This window comes from Podarcis bocagei, assembly GCF_964188305.1.
Source record: "Podarcis bocagei genome assembly, chromosome: 7".
Classification (NCBI taxonomy): Eukaryota; Metazoa; Chordata; class Lepidosauria; order Squamata; family Lacertidae; genus Podarcis; species Podarcis bocagei.
This window is the reverse complement of record NC_138132.1, coordinates 53612261-53632293: the sequence shown is the minus strand read 5'-3', so window position 1 is coordinate 53632293 and position 20033 is coordinate 53612261. Positions and strand designations below refer to the sequence as shown.

At 45.8% G+C, this 20033-nt stretch overlaps 1 protein-coding gene across 10 annotated transcripts in view; it reads right to left on the bottom strand.

Moving 5' to 3' along the window:
• The window catches only part of GSE1 (Gse1 coiled-coil protein), a 443486-nt gene that overhangs the window by 27432 nt on the left and 396021 nt on the right, over positions 1-20033 (bottom strand). For all 10 annotated transcript variants that reach the window (XM_081201103.1, XM_081201099.1, XM_081201097.1 and 7 more), the window contains 2 exons: positions 14586-14785; positions 114-301 (listed from right to left, as the gene is read on the bottom strand). In XM_081201103.1, the coding sequence (XP_081057229.1) occupies positions 114-301; positions 14586-14785 (388 nt within the window). The remainder of the gene's footprint in view (positions 1-113; positions 302-14585; positions 14786-20033) is intronic.

Here is a 20033-nt window from a genome sequence, read left to right as displayed (position 1 = left end):
ACTGTCACTTTGGAGAAGAAGGGTCTGTCCTTCTAGTGCAGCCTTGGCCAACCTGGTGCCCTCCAGAGGTTTTGGACTACCATTCCCATCAGCCCCAGCCAGCAGGCACTTACTTGAGAGGTGGGAAACGAGAGTCCTGGACGATGGAGTTAGGAGGGATCCCAAAGGAATAAGGCGTCCCCAGCAAGTGAGAAGGGACTGTTGGGCCACTGGCTTTCTCCTGGGGTAACGGGGCCTCAGTCATCAGGCGGTCCCTGTTGCTGCTGCTGTTTCCACCACTGCTTCGTGACCCGGCTTCTTGCTATGTGGAGAAAAAGGAAGACATGATCAGTCTGCAGTCCACCCTGGGCAGGGGGAATGGATAGGATGGGGAGGTTCTGTGGAACATCTCTAGATGTTTTTGGGCTCCAGTCAATGCAGCCGGTAGTCAGGGATCATGGGTCTAGCAATGCCTGGATGGTGACAAATCCCCCACTCATCAGATTCCCATTAATTAATGAAGACTGCACTTCTGTTTGCAGGTCTCATGTCAGGAGCAGCCGTGTTCCTGCAAGGCACACGTGGCGGACAGGAGTCCTGGTGTGATTGACAGAAGTGCTGCACTTTATGAGGCTGATCCTCATCCCATCCCTGCCATCGTTCCAATTTGACGGACTGAGGACAGGACCAATGCTGAGAAACAGCAGCTGGTCTGAGGTCACACAAGCAGCCTGTGTTCCAGGTGGGATCTCAACTCTGATTAACAACAATTGGAAGGTGCAAATATTAATGGTTAGTTGAATACAATGGGACTCACTTTCATGAAACATGCATAGGATTGTGCTGTCAAGTGTGTTTGCATGTCTTTGTATGCCCTGGGGTGGGCAGGACTGTAGTTCATTTGTATAAAATCTGATTTGTATGCAGAAGATCTTCAACTCACTCCCCAGCATCTCCAGGTATTGTTAAAAAAAGAAGCCTGTCTGGAAACCCTGAAGACCCACTGCTGGTAGACAATACTGACTTAGTTAGAACAATGGCTTAACTCATCAGAAGGCAACTTCCTATATTCTTATGAATGGGGTGGATGTCAATTGTTAACACACTGTAACACAGAATATGGTACAAATTTGAACTAAGAAGTGATTACGGAAAAGGCTTTAGCTCAGTGGTAGAGTGGTGAGTGAGTCTTTGTCATCTCCAGGATGTCCCTCAGTCTGGAACCTTGGAGAGCCTCTGCAAATCAGTGGGAGCAATACTGAGCTAGATGGATCAATGGTCTTGGACTAGGTATAAAGCAGCTTCCTATGAACCTCTCTCTCGCTATTTATCATAACAGATGGGAGCAGGGAGGGGAGGCCTTTTCCATGTAATGTAGTATTGTTGACAATGCAGGCTTTACAGAAGCATAGAAGCAAGGAGTTCCATGCATAAAAATGGACTTACACCATGAAATGACAGTGTACCCATTATTATCAACCATAACATAAGAACAGCAGAAGAGCTCTGCTGGATCAGGCCAAGGCTCATCTTGTCCAGCATCCTGTTCTCACAGTGGCCAACCAGATGTCTCTGGTGAGCCCACAAGCTTCACATGAGTGCAACAACACTCTGCCCACTTGCGACTCCCAGCGACTGGCACCCAGAGGCATAATGTCTCTGACAATAGAACATTACGCTCCTAAATCCATTAATTTGGAAGCAAGTCCCATTTGACAGCAACAAAGCCAAGGGTGTGTGCTTGGAAGGTTGGGCCCTCTTCATTTTCATAGCCCCAGATGGAGGCAGCCAAAAATTGCTTCCCAAGTGCTCCATAGCATGGTTGTAACATCTGCTGTGGAGATGGTCTTGAATTCGTTTGTAAAACTGGGAGTTTTCTACAACTTTCACAACTATGGATTGCATTTGATCCATAAGTTTTAGAAAGCGTAGAATTTGGAAGTTTTACTTGCCCTACAAGTCCTGGGCAGAGGGTTGTATCCAATTAAGTTCTAATCAAAGTACACCCCCCAAAATGGATGCAGCTAGGTTAGCCATGTTTATTGATCTCAGTGGCTCTATTCAGAGAAGAACACTGGATATAACACAATATCTATGTTTTTCAAAAGAATCACTCTAAAACTACATTCAGGTGCAGAGGTATTGTATTACCGTATTTCCTTGAGTCTAATGTGCCATTGAATCTAATGTGCACCTCAGTTTTCAGAACCTTGAAACATAATTTGGCTGAAAAAGGTGAGTATTACATTTGAGTAAAATACGGTAGTTTTCCTTTTGATAATGCTGGCATTTCTATGCTGGATTCTAATATGAGCCTGAGCTGTTGAATTCCAAACTGTGGCTTTTTGACCAGTATGTGCTAAATCTTAAATGACAGAAAAGAACTGTATGCCAGAATATCACTCCAAAATTGATCATGTGAAATTGCAACACAAAACTCTCTTGATTTTCCAGATTAGCAGGCTTGCATCCTCCCCACCCCCATACCCCAGAAGCAAATAACATGGAAATGAGCACTAAACTTCCACTAGATTCCACTAATTTTCTAGAATTACATTGTGTGAAAGATCGCATAAAACGTGGAAATTATCAGGTAATGAAACATCAGGAAAATGGAATGAAGTGCTATCTGAATGTAGCTGAAGTCACATTTCAAAATGTGAACATTGCAAAATGTTTGGAGTTTGAATTCAGAAATGTTGCCAAAATGTGTGCAAAACTGTCGTTTCATTTCTATTGCATTACTTCTCTTCTCTTTATTCCACCTTATCTGGGGGGGAAATGGGACTAATCCTGACTACCTTCCAGTCTGCTCTATGTTGATGTCAGGTACTGTATGGCTTCTGCTCCATGGACTAGATAGGCCCAGTCAAGTTTCCATGTTTAGAGGCAATATGCCAGTAAATGGGGAACAGACAACGAGGGAGGGCTCTGGCCTTTACACTCTGCATGCAGAGGCAATGGGGCGATCACTGCTTGAAGCAGGAGACTGGGGCCCAAGTCTGGGCCAACTGCGCTCTCCTGATGGGTGCTATTTAGGGGCCAGACTCTGCAATGCGCAGAGATGCAAGTTAAATACTGAGAGCGGCTGCCCTCTATTTGGCTCAGCTGCAGTTTCTCCCCCTGTCTTCTCCCTTGAAAGAGAGACGTTACGCCAGGCCAGCCATTCCTGGAGTGAGTCTGGCATCATCCAGGGCGGCAGATGCTGCACATGCCATGCTGGATAGCCTGGCAACAGTGATGCGTGTACAAAGAGTAACAGAGGGCATGTGGGATCTGGCACTGCCACTAGGGCAGAGCAGGCTGGTCTGTGACCAGTCGTTCCCTGAAGTGGCCAGCCCTGGCATCAGCTGTGCAGGCAGCTGCTAGCCTTTTGCTGTCGCAGCTATGCTGGCAACACCAAGGAGAAAGAAAAGAGGGGAAGAGAGAAAAACAGCATCTGGTTTGGGACTGTCATGGCGGTCCCTACTCCCAGAAAAGTCAGGCTCAAGGCAGGCCAGACGCTCCCTGGGCAATCACCAGCGACTGGGTGGAGAACAAAAATGAAGTGTTGGCCAAGGAGACCAGAAGGTTCCTCAACCTGGCACCTTGCAGATGTTTTGGACCACAACTCCCCCCAGAGCTCAACTAACCACAGATTGGGGAAGTAGAGCAGTTAGCTGGGGAAGGGCCGTTGCTCTCCAGGTTCAGCCCTCAGCATCTTGAGGCAGAACTGAGGACACTGAGAGTCTTTAAGTCCTGGAGAGTTGCTGTCAGTCAGTGTAAGCAATACTGAGGTCTCCCCCAGTCCTACCTGGAGATGCCATGCATTAAACCTTGGATTTTATGCACACAAAGCAGATGTTCTACTGCAAAGCTTTGGTAAGAACAGTATAGGGAACACAAGAAGCTGCCTTATAATACCAAGGCAGCGCCTTGGTCCATCGAGCTCAGCACTGTCTACAGTGATTGACAGTGGCTCTCCAGGATTTTAGGCAGAGTTCCAGGGTTACTGTTTTTTAAAAGCAGATTGTGCAATGGCACAAATTCGCTGACCGATACTCCACAGTAAAAAAGGGGGAAGCGAAACAAACATTAAGTGTGCTTTGCTCCTTCCTTCCACCCCGCATCAGTGGGGTCAGTAGTTCTTATCTACTATACAACAAAAACAATTCACTTATGAACCTAGCTTCATTCAGATACTAAACTCAGAGATGCAGATAGAGAGTGAGAGTGAGAGACAGTGCTTAAGGGCATGCAGTGTTACCTGCCTGAAGATGAAGGTGAGGAGGAAAGTGTTCCTCAAAGATGCTTTAATATGGTTTGGGCAGTTTGTTTCAGTTATAGAAACTGCATATTCTACCCTTAATTTGTTTATATGCTGTCTCTGATTATTGCCTATCATTTAACTGCTTAACACATGCCTAACTTGTCTAAACCCCCCCCCCCCATTACTGGATTTTGAACTGCATCTTTTTCCAATTCCTCATTTTCTGTCTAACTGCATACTAAACAAAAACAAAAACCTGCCAGGCTCCTATCTGAGTCCTATTTGAAGATGCCAGGGCCAAATCCATACTCAGCTGTCCCTAGCCATGATGCCTGTATGTTCCTTCTCTGTTACAAAATCCCACTAGGAGTTCAAGCTTCTCTTCCTGGTCAACAAGATCCTGTAAGACAAGCAAGTGAAAATGAAAATGTCCAACAGCTGAAAGCAGGTAGCATGTTCAACGTGCCACCTGGCCACAGGAAGAAGGAAATTTGGGTTCACTTGCTCCTTGTTGCCATCCCAGGCAGTACAGAACAATAAAGTATTAGCCACCTAAAGGGCCTCTTTAGCAGACAGGACTCAGTGGATGAGACCCTTCGTGGTTAACATTCAAAAGGAAACACGGACTTCCGGGACAGCACCATCGGCAATGGCGGAGTTCCTCTGACAGAGAGGAACCCGCTCCGTGAAAATCGTGTCTTGCCGCCGCGGCGAAGGCGGAGAACCTTTAAAAATCCCAGGCAGAGGAAGCCTGGGAACGTGGGATTCAGCTGACACCAGGAGCGCCTCCCCTACTCGCAGGGAAACCCCTTTTTTGCGGGGTTCGAAGCAACGTTGGGTTAGTGGCGCGGTGTTTTGAATCAACCGCTACTTTTACGGAGTGAAGCCGCACAGCCGTTGCCGGAGAGCGCTGACTTTTTCCTGTGGACAATTGGACTCTAAACAAGTACCCGTGAGTAGAACGGAAAATTGGATTAAGTATTAAGAAATATTTCAATTTGGCACCGAAACGGGAAGGTTCTAAACAGGAAGTCTGCCTCCCGTTTTTTGTAAATAGATTGAAGCAAAAACTATGTAAGCTAAAGTCTGGAAAGTCGTATATAAAGTTCTAAATTTCCTTCATTCATCACCACCAAAACCCCTCTTGGAAGCAGGAGAAAAGAGGGGGATTTTTGACTGTTTAAGCCTGCAGCCAGTGTGGTGTAGTGGCTTATTGGAATGAAATTATTTGGCCTTAGCAGAAATGTCAAAAAGAATTATGAAAGAATGTGTTATGGTTAAAAGAATTTGGTATATATAAGTTTTAAGTTTTAAGTTTTAGAGTTTTTTAGGTAAGATAAGGTTAAAATAGATTAAGGTAATTTAAATGACAGAATATTATGAAAGATGGAAAGGATTTGCTGAGATAATTAACAACTAGAATACAAAAAAGGGAGGTGTGAGGAGGTCGTTGAAATAAGTTAATGAAAGTTAAGGAATTGGGAATATTAGACTTGTTTTTTAATTGTTTGTTTATATATTTTTTTGGTATAGATGTATTGTGTGTTTTGTTTCTTTCTTTTTTTCTTTTGACTTTGGTCTTTATTGATCTGTATTGTTTAATTGTTATGTTTATCTACTTCTTTCTCTCTTTTTCTCCTTCTCTTGTCTTTTCTTTCTTCTTTCTTTGTAACTTTAAAATTCTCAATAAACATCATTTAAAAAAAATAAAAAAATAAAAAAAAAACATTCAAAAGGAAACACATTTGGCAAACCATTTCCCCTCCTGAGAACCTTCCCCTTTTAAGGCCAGGCGGCTGAACGCTGACCTTAAACCAGGCCACACACTGGCAATGCGAAATCTTAAAATATTGGCACTGGGAGCTTTTGCTGAACCCAAAAGTCAATTGGGTCCATTTAATGTGTACTATGCTTGGCAGGGAGCCAAGCGGTCCTTGAAAGCTCTCCCTGGCCCCTTTAAAAGGATAAAAACCTCCTAATGGTTTTGATGGAGCTGTGGGGAGGCAGGTTCTGCTCAGCAACACCCTGGATGGGTGCCCAGGCAGAAAAACAAGACAAAAGAAGTTCATGGATGTCAAAAGGAGTCATAATCTGCAGACCCACCCTCCCTTTCCCCAATTATTGCCCTTCTTTCTCACTCCTTTTAAATAGTCAGTCAGTGATGAATGAGAACAGAATAAGGCGGGATAGTGGACAGAAAGCCAGGCTTGCAGATGAGGCATCACATCAAGTACAATATGGGGGAAAGACTTTTCTTGCAAGTTGCTCCAGAATAAAAAGGGGGAAGCACCCAGTGTTTGTTGTGTGTGCCTTTCCTTTGGGGCAGAAGCAGCCCGTGGGACGCTGCCATCCCCATGTTAACTCTGCAAGTCTTCAGCTCTCCCCTCCCCAATTGCAAGGAGAGGGAAATACATTCTTGAGATGCTTGTTGGCTTTCAAGTTGCTTCAGAGTAAAAGAAAACAACAACAACCACCCTGCTCTGCTGTTTGAACCTCTTTCTCCACCTCCTTATGATGCCCATTTTCTCCTATATGGCTATGCCAAGAGTGGACATTGATGAATGCTCTCTGATGTGGTGGAAGGCACATGAAATATCTTTCCCAATGTTGAAGGTGCGTGCAAAGAAGTTTCTGGCTATCCCAGGAACAAGTGTGCCATTTGAAAGTGTGTTCAGCAAGGCTGGCAATGTTCTTCAAATACAAAGGGCATCTCTATTGCCAGAGAATGCCAAAATGCAAGTTTTCCTTGCAAAAAATATAAATTACATTTAATAATTTTTGTTCTGTAAAATTGTATCCATTCTTTCTGGTTTGGCCAGTAACAAATAAAAGTAACAAACAATCAAATAACTGGTGTTTTCCGAAGTATATATTCAACTAAGACTCAATAGTGAATTATATTTGAATATCTAAAAGTGTGACAGTTTTTTCTTGTTTAATAATGTAATTATTTTTTTTTTGGGGGGGGGGAACCTTTGATACCTATGCTACTAATTACTTCTACAGCTTTAATTTTAGAGAAAATGTGTTATCATTGGTACAGCAGTACTATACATAACAGTTGTAACAATATGTTAAGTAAATTTTTTGTCAGTTTTAGAGTTAGACCCATAAAAGTTGTAGCAGTTGCCAGGACATCACCATGTTCACCTCTACATAGCTCCAGCCTTATTTCAGATATCGTGATACATCGAAATATTGCAATGTTTAATCGGTAATATATCACGATGTTGAAAACCAGGTATCACCCAGCCCTACCTCTCAGCTTAGCGGAAGGAGGCTGGGAAACAGTGGAGTTCTGCTTTGAATTTGAGCAGGGTTTGAAGAGGAGTTTTTGAGCTGGACTGAGAGCAGCCTGGAGGCCTGCAAAGACCCACACCGTAGCTTTGACAGACCTGATGCAGGATCAGGAAAGGGTGCTTCTGCCTGGTAAGCCCCACAACACAGGAACATAGGAATCTGCCTTATCCACTGTCAGACCATTGGGTCCATCCAGCTCAGTACTGTCTACACTGACTGGCAGCAGCTCTCCTAGGTTTAAGGCAGGGCTCTCTCCTACCTGGAGCCTTTGGCATGACTTTAAGATCTACAAATGCACTTCTATTAAATGCAAGGCTCAGCTTACAGGGACCAGTGAGCAACAAGCAGCCATTAAGAGAGTGAGCCGGTGCATGTCCAGTAGGAAGCTACCTTATATTGAGTTTTATCATTAGTCCATCCAGCTCAGTACTGTCTAACATGACTGGCAGCATGGTTTCAGGCAGGGGTCTCTTCCACCACTACCTGGAGACACCAGGGATTGAACTCAGGACTTTCTGCATGCAAAGCAGATGCTCTACCACTGAGCCACAGACCTTTCCCAGTAGCACCGAATAGTGCCAGGCAGCAGGCCTTTTCTGGTCTCTCATCCAAAGGAAGCAAAGCCCCGTAGTGCTCCACAAGCCTTACAGGGTCCTAAGGAGCACTTAGCCATGTTGTTATGCCACACTTGCCCCCCTCAATCTCCTTATGCACAACAGGGGTTTCTACAGGCCTGGAAGCTGAAGCTGGAAGCTCCATTTTACACTCCCTAAGGCAGACCACACGCCTTTGCCTCACCACAGAGTGTGACACCTTGAAGCATGTGCCGCAGATGAGGATTAAGCAGCTCCTCGCCAGGTGCCATCGGGAGAACTGCCTCTATCAGTCAAGTGTATTTACTAAATACGACCACAACAAACACTCCTGCAAACAGCTGAGAGCTCCTCAAGACTTTCATAATCTCTTCAGAAGATACATCGGCCATAATTAATTCAAAGAGATGGGCCCGCTGATTGGAATTTTTAATGAGCAGGAACATCTGCTCACTCTCTGAACGCAGCGCACGCCTGGAGCGCCACACACCCGGCCCTCTTCGCCAGCCAGCCAGCCAGCCAACCCTGACCTTCTCCAGAGGGCGCATCCAGAAGACAATGATCCGATGCACCGGGGCGGGGGTGGGGGGGCAAGGAATTGACCAACAAATATGGGCAAAGATCAAGAACCTTGGAAGATGGAGCACAACTCCTAGACCTCATCCTGTCAAGAAAGAAGTGTTCAGTGGAGGGGGGCTTGCTGCAAACATAGGAAAAGGAGGGTGACCTTGTTTGCTTTGCAAAGGGATTGTTTTGCATAGGCAGAGCAATTTCCAGCATGTGGTGCCTGTGGCTGCAGGTCCATTTAGAGCAGGCCTGGCTGTGATGAGGAAGGAGAGTGGCAGAAGGGAAGGAGGGTCTGGCTTTTCTCTTCTGCCTTGGAGGATTTACTGGCTGCTTTGTTCCCCCAGAGCCATTAATCACCCCGGGAGGATACAGACACCTATGGAGCCTGAAACAGCACAGCAAATATAAATCCACCAGCCTTTTGATAGCAGCCATAAAATAAACAGGTTAGTCAAGCATTTCATTGGAGGCAGGAAACAAACCCAGGCCCGTTGCAGAAAGCAGCATCAGCAAACCGCCCCAGTCACATGCCTTTGAATAAAGACAACAAGGCAGGAGGGGTAGGGTAGGGTCTCCCGATGAAAACAATGGGCGGGAAAATGTGAACCTTGCAAGGGCTCTTTTACCAGGAAGGTAAAGTGGCAATCCTTAGGGCAGAAGTAGAGAACCTTTGGTCTTCCAGATGTTGCCAAACTGAAATTCCCATGAGCCCTAGAAAGCATGGCCAATAGCCAGTGATGATGGCAGCAACATCAGGTGGGCCAGAGGTCCCCTACACCTTTCTTAGGGCCAAACAGGTCCTGTTGAGCCACACAATTTGGCACAATGGGGAAGTTGTTGCCTTGCTCACAACTCTGGCACTGGCTTAACCCACTTCAGTGCCTTTGTGGAGAGACTTCAAAGGCAGATCAAGCTGGAATCTGAATATACAGCACCACACAACCTGAGAGGCAATGTAGTGTAGTAGTTACAGTGCTGGACTAACACCTAGGAAAATCAGGGTTCAAATCCCCACTGAGCCATGAAGCTCACTGGGAGACCTTGGGTCTGGCACCTTGACCTCCTTGGAGGAAAAATGAGATATAAATAAATGCAAAAACAAACTCATATGCCTTGAATTCTGCCCAAATCTATATAACTGATGTTCTTAACTAGATAATCTGGCTACACTGGTTGCCCTGACTAAGATAATGGTTGGATGAAGGACTTCCTCAGTTATATTTTGCAGACTTCATGGCTCTAGTAGAGCAGTAGTGAGGAACTTGTGGCCTTCCATATGTCACTGAACTTCTACTCCCATCATCTCTCCCACTGGCCTTCCTGGTTGTTAGGAGTCAGACAACTGCTGAAGAACCCTCGATTCTCCTTGACTGTAGTGCTGCCACTGGGTGCTTACTCATGGCAAGGCCTTTTCAGTGATGGTTCCCCAATTGTGGAATGCCCTCCCTATGGAAGTACGCCTGTTCCCATCATTATCAACTTTCAGGAGAAATGTGAAAACATTCCTGTTTAGCCAGGCATTTGGTGGCTGAAAGATACTGTTCTGGGCAACCCTGTGATCATCAAATGGAGGAATGCTTTTCACTGCAATTGCTTTTATAAAATGTTTTTAACTGAAACTAATCTTAGATGTTTTTAATTGTAATTGTTTTGGGGAATGTTTTAACATTGTTTTTGTTTTTAAATTGTGAATCTGTTGGCAGTCCTGGGATCCCTAGGGAAGAAGGATACAAATTCAATAAATAAGAAAAACCAAGTCAGGCTTCTTCCAGCTGCTGCCACTGAAGATAAAACTACACTCCATTGGGAGGGCCGCTGGCCTCAGCCAGCAATAAAAGAAAAGGGGGGGGAGCCATTTAAATCCTTAGAACTGGATTGCCCAGTGGCATAACTGGCAAAGGCGGCACCTGCTCAAGAAAGGTGGACAGCGGGCTCTGAGTAGGCTGCAAAAGCACTGCCTGAACCATACTTCATTTCCAGCAGTGTCTTGATACGCAGCTGCAAGGATGAAAGGGGAAAAGGCAATGAAATGGCGGGGAGGGAGAAAATGGGGAGATCAGTCATTCGCTGGTGATTAGTGTGCAATCTCTGCCAGGGAGACCACGGGACATGCCCTATTAGCTTTAAAATAGACAATTCCTCATTCCACGCGGCCTTTCAAAAGACTCCGTATTATCTTTGAAAAACCGCTAACCTCTGATGGATGGGCGCCAGCAGCAAGCCGCCACTTTGATTTTAGCGTTTCAGAGCGCCAAGTGCCTCATCTCTCTCTCTGCTCTCTCCACCCCCCCACCCCCACATCTTATTTTACTAAGTTACTGTGCTCCCCATCCACCAGACAAAAAAAAAGTATTAAAGCTTCAATCAAACCTCTGTACTAGGATGGATGGGCTGGATCATCTGTTGAGTCAGCCCTGGCTCTCTCTACCCAGAGCGCTCCCTGGTGGCATTAGAGCTTCATTAGCGGTAAATTGTTGCAGCAGGGATATTATTGCAGTCTCTCAAGGGCTGCCGAATATTCTAGAGAATAGGGAGGAGTGGTGCAAGGATAGCCTGCATTGGAAATCTCAAGAACTGACTGCTGAGATTTGCAGCAGTCTGTCCTAAGTGAGTCTGTCCTTGATATCCGACTGGAAGCTGCAGATGGTGCAAAACGTGGCAGTTAGGTTGCTGCTGAGTGCAGCAGCCTATTGCAGGAATGTGACGCCACTCTTAAAAGAGCTGCGTGGGTTTGCTGATCTGCTACCAGGCTGGGGTTAAGCACTGAATTATAAAGTCCAAAAGAACTTAGCTTACCTGAAGGGATGCCCTTCCCTCCAAACAGACCTGCCCAGTCACCAAAGTGTTCTAATAAGGGCCACCTAGCTGTGTCATAGCCTGCTGAGGCCCAGCTTGCCATAGCCAAGGGAAAGGCCTTTTCAGTTGTGCCCCCGAGTCAATGGAAGAACCTCCCCTCTGAAATGAGGCAGGTGCTGATTCAGCTTAGTTTCCAGCACTTGCTAAACCCCTGTTTGTTCTACCAGGTGTTTGCTGGCCATGAATACGAGTTTATTGTGATTCACCCTGACTCTATAGATGCTTCTGTATTAATTTTTACTGAGTTTTTTTTTACCCTGTGGTTCTATTGATGTGAACTACTTTAAGATTTCTTATGAAAGGCAGTAGCAAAAATATTTTAATTAAGTAAATTAAGAGTGGGGTTAGGCCTGCCGGTGAGGATGAAAGCCAATGTGAGCTACTAACAGGTCCAGCTGGTTTGTGGATAGATCACTGGTTGTCCAGCTCAGTATCCTCTACACTGACTGGGAGTGGCTCTCCAGGTTTCAGACTGGGGCCTCTCCTAGCTTTACCTGCAGATGCTGGGGACTGAGCCTGAGACCTTCTGTGTGCAAAGCAGATGCTCTACCAAGGAGCTACAACCCTTCCCTCAAGGCACAGGAAACTGCTTTATAGTGAGTCAGACCACTGGTGAGGGGAGAGACTTCATCAGGCAAGGCCTCCTTCCACCTGCCTTGCCCCACCCTCTGGCCCTAGGAGTCCTCATAAGGGAGCTGTTCCTGGAGGAAGAACTGTGAGGGGAGAGACTCCATCAGGCAAGGCTCCTTCCACCTGCCTTGCCCCACCCTCTACTTCTCAATGTGTATTGTACTGTTTTTTGTCCCGAGGCTTGCCATTTTATTGATTATAGTTTAGATATTATTGTAACTGTTGAGTGGATTTTTGTTTATTTTAAAGCTTTATTATCATGTTTTTGTATTGCATTAGATTGTTATAAGATGTACAATCTTTGTTTCTTCAGCTTGTAAACCGCCTTGAGTATTGTAAGATAGAAAGGCGGTATACAAATTAAAAATGAAATGAAATGAAAATGGTCCACCTAGCTCAGTATTGTCAACACTGACTGGTAGTAGCTATTGAAGGCTTCAGACAGAGATCTCTCCCAGCCCTACCTGGAGATGCTGTGGATTGAAGCTGGAGCCCTCTGCATGCAAGGCAGATGCTCTGCCACTGAGCCACAGCACTTCCTTCCTTGAGTACTTTCTCTGCTGATGTATCAAAGCCCACTGAGCTTGCAAGACATGTCCATAACTACAACGTCATCTCTATACACCACAGAGATGCAGAGCGATAAACTACACTTGGTTAACCTAATCTGCTTTGTTTTTCAAAGCTCAATAATGAGAAGGTGGGAGAAGGAGCTGATCAAAACCAAAACAAGCACGGCTGTGTTGAGCAGGCCTGAGCAAGCTGCCTCTTCTTTTCATCCTGATCAGAGCTCAGGGCGTGTTTGTGTGTGTGTTTTCCTTAGCTGGGGCATCATCTGCGCTTCTTCGAAGCACCAGGGGTCCTGCTTTCTCTTCCCCTCCCTCAGCCTTTCCTCTTTGTGGTTTAATTAGTATTTCCAAGAGCTGTGATCCCGCTGGGAAGCCTGGGTAAAATACAAGGGGAGGAGAACCCTAACAATGATTCTTAATTAGCAAATGCTTCGGCTCCCTGCTGCCCGTGGTGTCTGCAAGGAAGGGAGAGAGGATGCATGAAAAAAGGGCGGCAGGGTGGGCTGGGCAACCCTGGAGGAAGAGGGCTTTGTGTGCAGAGATTTACAGGCAGCATTTTGCCTGCTTCCTGACATCTCTGAGCGTGCTTGGTGCCTGACCTGGACACTAGCATAGATGATGCTATTTACCCCCAGCCGGAGGACATTTGCTCTGGATGCAACATGCTGCTTTTCAACACTAGATGTTCGATAAGCAGGCCTTGCCCTTCGATGGAATCAATCAGCTCTTGTGTCTCAAAAATAAGAATCAGGAGGGTTTTGTGCGAAATTAAGTCCCAAGCCACATTCAGTCTGTTCTGCATTTTGACAGCTGTTGCAAGGGAAGGTGCACATCAACAGCAGAGATTGATGCAGTGCCAGTTTTGGTGGAGCTGAATCTGCTCAGTTGCAATGCCTTCTCCTTGTAACCTATGCCCATTGTGTCAATGTACAAATGCTGTTTTAGCCATTTCAATGCACCAGAATGAGGTGACTGAAGGAACTAGGGACAGAGAAGCTGCCTTATACTGAGTCACTCCATTGGTCCATCTAGCTCAGTGTTGTCTATGATGACTGGTAGGGGCTCTCCAAGGTTTCAGGCAGGGAGTCTTTCCGAACCCTACCTGGAGATACCAGGGATTGAAGCTGGGACCTTCCGCATGCAAACAGGTGCTCTACCACTGCACCACTGCTCATTTGAGCACATCTCCCCATCGGTTGCATGTATGATGGTGTTTCCTGCTTGGCAGGGGGTTGGACTCGATGGCCCTTGTGGTCTATTCCAACTCTATGATTCTATGCTATGACAAGGTCTTGGTCATGCTGTGTAAGGTGCTGAGGCTTGAAGGCTTCAGTGTTTCATCTTCTGCATCACCAGTACACTTCTGGGCCTTCAAGCAGCCAGGCAGCCTAGGCTCAATTGGGCCAACAGTACTCCAGGCTGTTGTTCCCGTGGTGAAACCCCATAGCATGAAGGTGGATCTACTGAGGCACCCAAAAGGAGTGTCACAAAGACTGCTTTGCCCGATTCCCTACTTCCACCACATCCACAACTGTACCTCCTGCCACTGGTCCACATGATCATCTACCCATGCCAGGCCTGCACTCTGTGGCAGCCTGTCACAAGCTAGGCCCCTGATATGACATGTTGCTCTTTAGGAATAGAATGTCCACTGAATATCACTCATCCCACGACTAGAAGGCTTGCTTTGTTTTCTGGCTGCCTTATTTTATTAGGGAAGATGGATTTCCCTCAGATCTGCCTGTAGTCTCCTACTCCTGTGTTTCAATCCCATTGCCCCTTCTAGAGAAAACCTCACCCTCCCCAATAGAAGCCGTGTGCATGTACATGTGAAAGCATTACCTGTCGCCCATCACTCCTCCAGACGCCATTCACAGTTTTGGTGGGTGCAATGGTCACAACCGGAGGTGTGTTCGGCACATTGTGCCCTCCTGGTGGGACAATCAGGGGCCCCATTGGTCCTCGCTTGGGAGTGCTTGCAGGGGAGCTGTGGTTGGTGGCCGGTGAGGAAACAGGAGAAGACTCGCTGCTTATTGAAGACCCTAAAACAAGAGAGAGAGATGGACAGAAATGAGATGGGAAGTTTCCCCTAGTGGGTAGTTTAATCCTAGGCATTAGAGCAGGCTGGGAGGCTGAACCCTTGCAGGTGCTCCCATTGAATAAGGCTACCTTCACACCATGCATTTAAAGCACTCTGATATGACTGCAAACAGTCATGGCTTCCCCCAAAGAATCCTGGGAGCTGTCGTTTGTTAAGGGTGCTGAGAGTTGTCCAAAGTCCCCTTACACAGCTACAATTTCCAGAGTGACTTAATAATCAATCCCTCTTCCCACGAATTGATGCTCTGTGAGAGAAATGGGGGCCTCCTAACAGCTCTCAGCACCTGTAACAAACTACAGCTCCCATTGGTCTTGGTGGGGGGGAGGAGCTTAAAGTGACATCACAGTTCTTTAAATGTATGGTGCAAAAGTCGCCCAAGTTTAACCACTATTCTGACTCCAAAGAAGACTTTTCCTGAACATTGTTCCTTGTTGCCAAGGAAAAGGTTTCCACTCCCATCCCTGCTGAGGTGGTGGTAGGGAATTCTCTCATGTACATTTGGGCCCATTAATTAATTTCAAAAGCATCCATCTGCCAGAATAGGGGTGGACAACTGCATTGCTGGGGCATTCAGATGTCCATACAGAAGTTGGGGTGAGGTAGTAGTGCTATTTGGCTGTACCCCCTGACCCCTTACTGATCATCAAGGAGAGTAAAAGTATCACAGTAAAGGTGTGGCTGAGACACAGCATGCAAACCACTAAGAGGGACACAACATTAACCTGGCTGGATCTCTCAGAAACTTTTAAAAACAACTTCCTTTTCCTTATGAGTAGGCACACTTTTTTGCCACATGTGGATCAAACTCTGACAACAGTGAAGGGTGGTGGTTTCTAGTGGTAATTTGATAGTTAGTTGGCCCTTGGGAACGTAGGAAACCGCCTTAAACCAAGTCAAACCACTGGTCCATCTAGCTCACTATTGCCTACACTAACTGGCAGCAACTCTCCTGAGTTTCAGCCAGGGAATCTTTCCCGGGCCTGGAGATGCTGGGGATTAAACCTGAGGCCTTCTGCAAGCAAAGCAGATGCTCTACCGCTAAGCCACATTTGCTTATGGATTTCTGAGTGACAAGATCCTACCTTTCTCAGCTGAGAAGGCCAGTTTCCTCCTCTACACCTTATTAATAAGGCACTTAATATGGTGCCAGGCACCGTACAGCTATGATGAATATTCAGATACACATAGGCACATCTGTTTCTACCTCCTCATCCACAAATCAAGTGTTCTTGCTCAGAAGCCTTCAAACATTCACATTTAGCAATTGGCAAGACAAAATGGCTTACACTTGGGTTACATGGGAGGGCTCTTGTGACACATAAAAAGGGTCCCAAACTACCCATTCAGTTGCTAGAAGAAACCCAGAAGCATAAAGCCAGCCCAGGGGAAAGCAAAAGCAGCAAGGCAATCACTTTAGAAAAAAGGCTGATGGTACAGAGACGTTACTCTAATGCTGCAGCAGTGGAAGTCCTGGGCTTGAATACCGCCCTGCATGGCTACATCTATCAACACACAAAACCTGGGGCATCACAATTAGAGGCGGCTACTGCTTTCTTTCAAGAAAAATTAGCAAAACCATCCTAAGCCAAGACTGCAAAAGCAGCCATGACCAAAATGTTGTGCTCAAAGAGACGGGCATTTGGGTAAATAGAACAACTCCCTCTCTTTTTCAACCCTTGGGCAAGGTTTTGATGCAATTTGCATAATACATCTGTATTTTAAATTACACCCAGCCTAGGGAAGCTGCTGGTATTTGCAAGTAGAGGGGGGGAAGAGACTCACAGAAATAGAATTAAGAGCACAATGCATATAGACAAGGGTGGCTATAGAAGAAATACAAATAGGATGCTAACTAGGGCATCCTTGCTAGATTTTGCCCTGTGCCTCAATGCAAACAGGTTGCATGAAAAACATTCATACAAAGGGAAAGTTTGTGTAAACACAAACATGGGGCATTCAAATAAGCTAACAGCCATTCCGAGTTAAAGAAAAACAATTTCCTTATGGTGGAACAGGGTTGGCAAGTGGATCATGTGTCAATTTTATATTGTTTGGTTTAAAATTAAAATAAAAATCATGCCTCTCTAAGCAAACTCTAATGACTTTGAGCCTTTAAGGACATACCAAGATGCAGTTGGGACATCACACTCACACCATACATTTAAAGCACTCTCATACCATTTTAAACAGTCATGGCTTTCCCCCAAAGTATTCTGGGAGCTGTAGTTTGTTAAGGGTGGTGGGAGTTGTTAGAAAACCCTTATTATCACAAAGCTACAACTTAAAGAGTTCCCTGTGAAGACGGAAAGTCTGTTAAACCATTCTGCGAGCTGTATAGCTGCCAGAATTATTTGAGGGAAGCCATGATGGATTAAAGTAGCATCATCGTTCTTTAAATGCATGGTGTGAATGTGGCCACAGTGAATCAGTTGAACTAACAGTGGACTATGTAAATAGATGAATTATTAAGTTGGATTGACTATGGCAAGAGTGAGCTGAAATAGGCTGCAGGGCCTAGTATGACGGCACACACATGGGAGCCTAGGAATCAGAGAGGTAGATCCTTGATTTTATTGGCCCCAACCAATTCAGTTTAAGGATGTTGCAAATCCTTCCTGTTTTACTGAATTCTAAGGAGTACTCAAGAGCACAAAAAGAATATGGAATACTAAGACATCCTTTCCAGCCTGGGCCAAAAAGGTACCCACAGGAACCACTCACAATGAAGTGAACAATGAACATGTTGCACTGTTGACGCATACGGCACTTGACAGAGTTTCATAAGGAAAAAATATACAGCCAATTTGGCACTATTTTGCCAACACTATCAGCCTAACTGAAAACATAAAAATCAACAGGCAAGAGCTTATTTTGCCATCATGTACTCTAAAAATTAATGTGTATATACTGTATAATATACTGTATATTTTTAAATCAACTATTCGGTCAGACTCAAAAGCATGCAACAATCTTTAGTCTTTCTTCCCAATGCCATGTCTCCTACTTCCACCGGAGTCATACACCACTTGGAGCAAGCTTGCAGCAGAAGGAGAAAGCAGAAAGCCGACCGAAAGAAAGGGGCAGGTTTGCCGCGTTGCCAGCTCCCGGGCTTTATTAATTATTCCTGGGCGACTGCGCCACGCTTTCATTCTGGAGAGTGGTGGCACGGATGGTGCAGATGACAAAGGAAGCCGCCAGTATGGATTTGACACCTACTGAAGTCTATCTTGTCAGCGCTGAGGCCGACAACAATTAGCAGCCTTAATCCCCTCTGAGCTGGGAAGCCATTACTCACCACTGAAAGCCTTATCAATCAATACCATCACAAAGAGCCGGGCAATTAATGAAGCTAAAGTCTTACTTCAGAACCCTTAATTCTCACTGTGTGGCTTTAAAATGGGAGGGTTTGTGATCGTTATAATTAACTGGCGGTATTCAGCCAGGAGTTAGTCAATGAAACTAATCTGGCTTGGAGATGACAAGAGGCGCAGTGTGGCAGTGTCACCTTTGTTGTCTGACCTCCTGATTCCCACTCAGTGATAGCAGATTAGCAGGAAAGGCTGACAGGCAAAGGTAATTAACAGCTGAGACCCTGACGAAGAAGTAAAGGCAGAGGATGTGTGGGGAAAGGGGGGTGGAGAGGAGAAAAGGCCCCGCAAGGATCCAAACCCACTGAAGCTGACGATCAGCAGATGAGCCTGCCTGGATTTGCTTTGTAGCTTCTTCTGCTCGCCCAGTTGGAAAGGGACCTATGCCTTGATCAAAATGGAAGGAAATGATTCCTGGATGACAGCAGAAAATGGGCTCAGGGGGTGCCTGGCAGCTCAGGCACTGCAAACAGTTCTAGCCTAACAGAGCAATTCATTTGTGAAGAAAGAGCCTTGGGCTCAGACAAGACTGGATGCTGTGCCCTCAAACCTAAAACACCTCCTTTCAAAATCCTGTATGTCTGTGGGTGGTTGAGCTCACTTCTGGGGAAAGGATTTTGCCTGCTTCACCTGTGACAGATACGTCGCCTCTACCCTTAGAGGGAGCTGGGAAACTGAGGTCAGATGCTGGTGCACCCCTGACATTAAAAAAAATTCCCACAAAGCCATATTGTTTCCAGTGGTCGCTGCTTCTTCCATCTGACATTTCCAGTTCTGAGCTGACCGAGAAGCAAACAAATACAAACACACCCTTGATCCAGTGAAGGAAAAACAGCTCTTATGTAACACCTGTTCAAGTTCTGCCACCCCAGAAATATTCACCACTGCAGATTCTAACCTCTACCATTAATGGGGCCACAAACAGGCCCCACAAAGAGCTGGTCTATGATTACAACCAGTCACAGCTCTCTGAATCTTCGGCTTCTAGGAAATCCATGTGACCCTTTCCCAGAACAGACACCCATGGCAGGCTGGAACTTTAAATTCCCCACTAGCTAGAATTAGCATGTGATGAGCAAAGTAGTGTAGTTACATCACACTGAGACTCTCTCTCTCTCTCTCTCTCTCTCTCTCTCTCTCTCTCTCTCTCTCCAGATTAATAACTGTTTAGCTCTTATTCATTATATGGGGACAGAGGCTGCATACACTTGTTATTTTTAAAGTACAGTGGTACCTCGGGTTACATACGCTTCAGGTTACAGACTCCGCTAACCCAGAACTAGTACCTCGGGTTAAGAACTTTGCTTCAGGATGAGAACAGAAATTGGGGGGCGGCGGCGCGGCAGCAGCAGGAGGCCCCATTAGCTAAAGTGGTGCTTTGGGTTAAGAACAGTTTCAGGTTAAGAACGGACCTCCAGAACGAATTAAGTACTTAACCCGAGGTAGGACTGTATATTAAAGCACATCCCCTCACCCCAGAAAGAATCTTGGGAACCGTAGTTTTTTAAGGGGCTGGTAATTGTAGCTCTGTGAGGGGTAAACTACAGCTCCCAGGATTCTTTGGAGGGAATGTGATTTTAATGTGTGGTGTGTACATAGCCACAGACTTGTAGTTTGTGCTACCCCCTCCCCCCCCCGCCAAAACCCCTGGCATTAAAAGTTCCTGCTTCCCATTTTGCTCAAAACGGTTTCAAACAATTAATAAAACTAAAGCATTTCTGGATATTGCCTCCCCCTCAAAAGGCATCATCTCTTTGGCTTCCTCAACCCACATGCAGGGTGGCATTCTAGTGCCTTGCCCACCCCCCACCCCGTCACCTT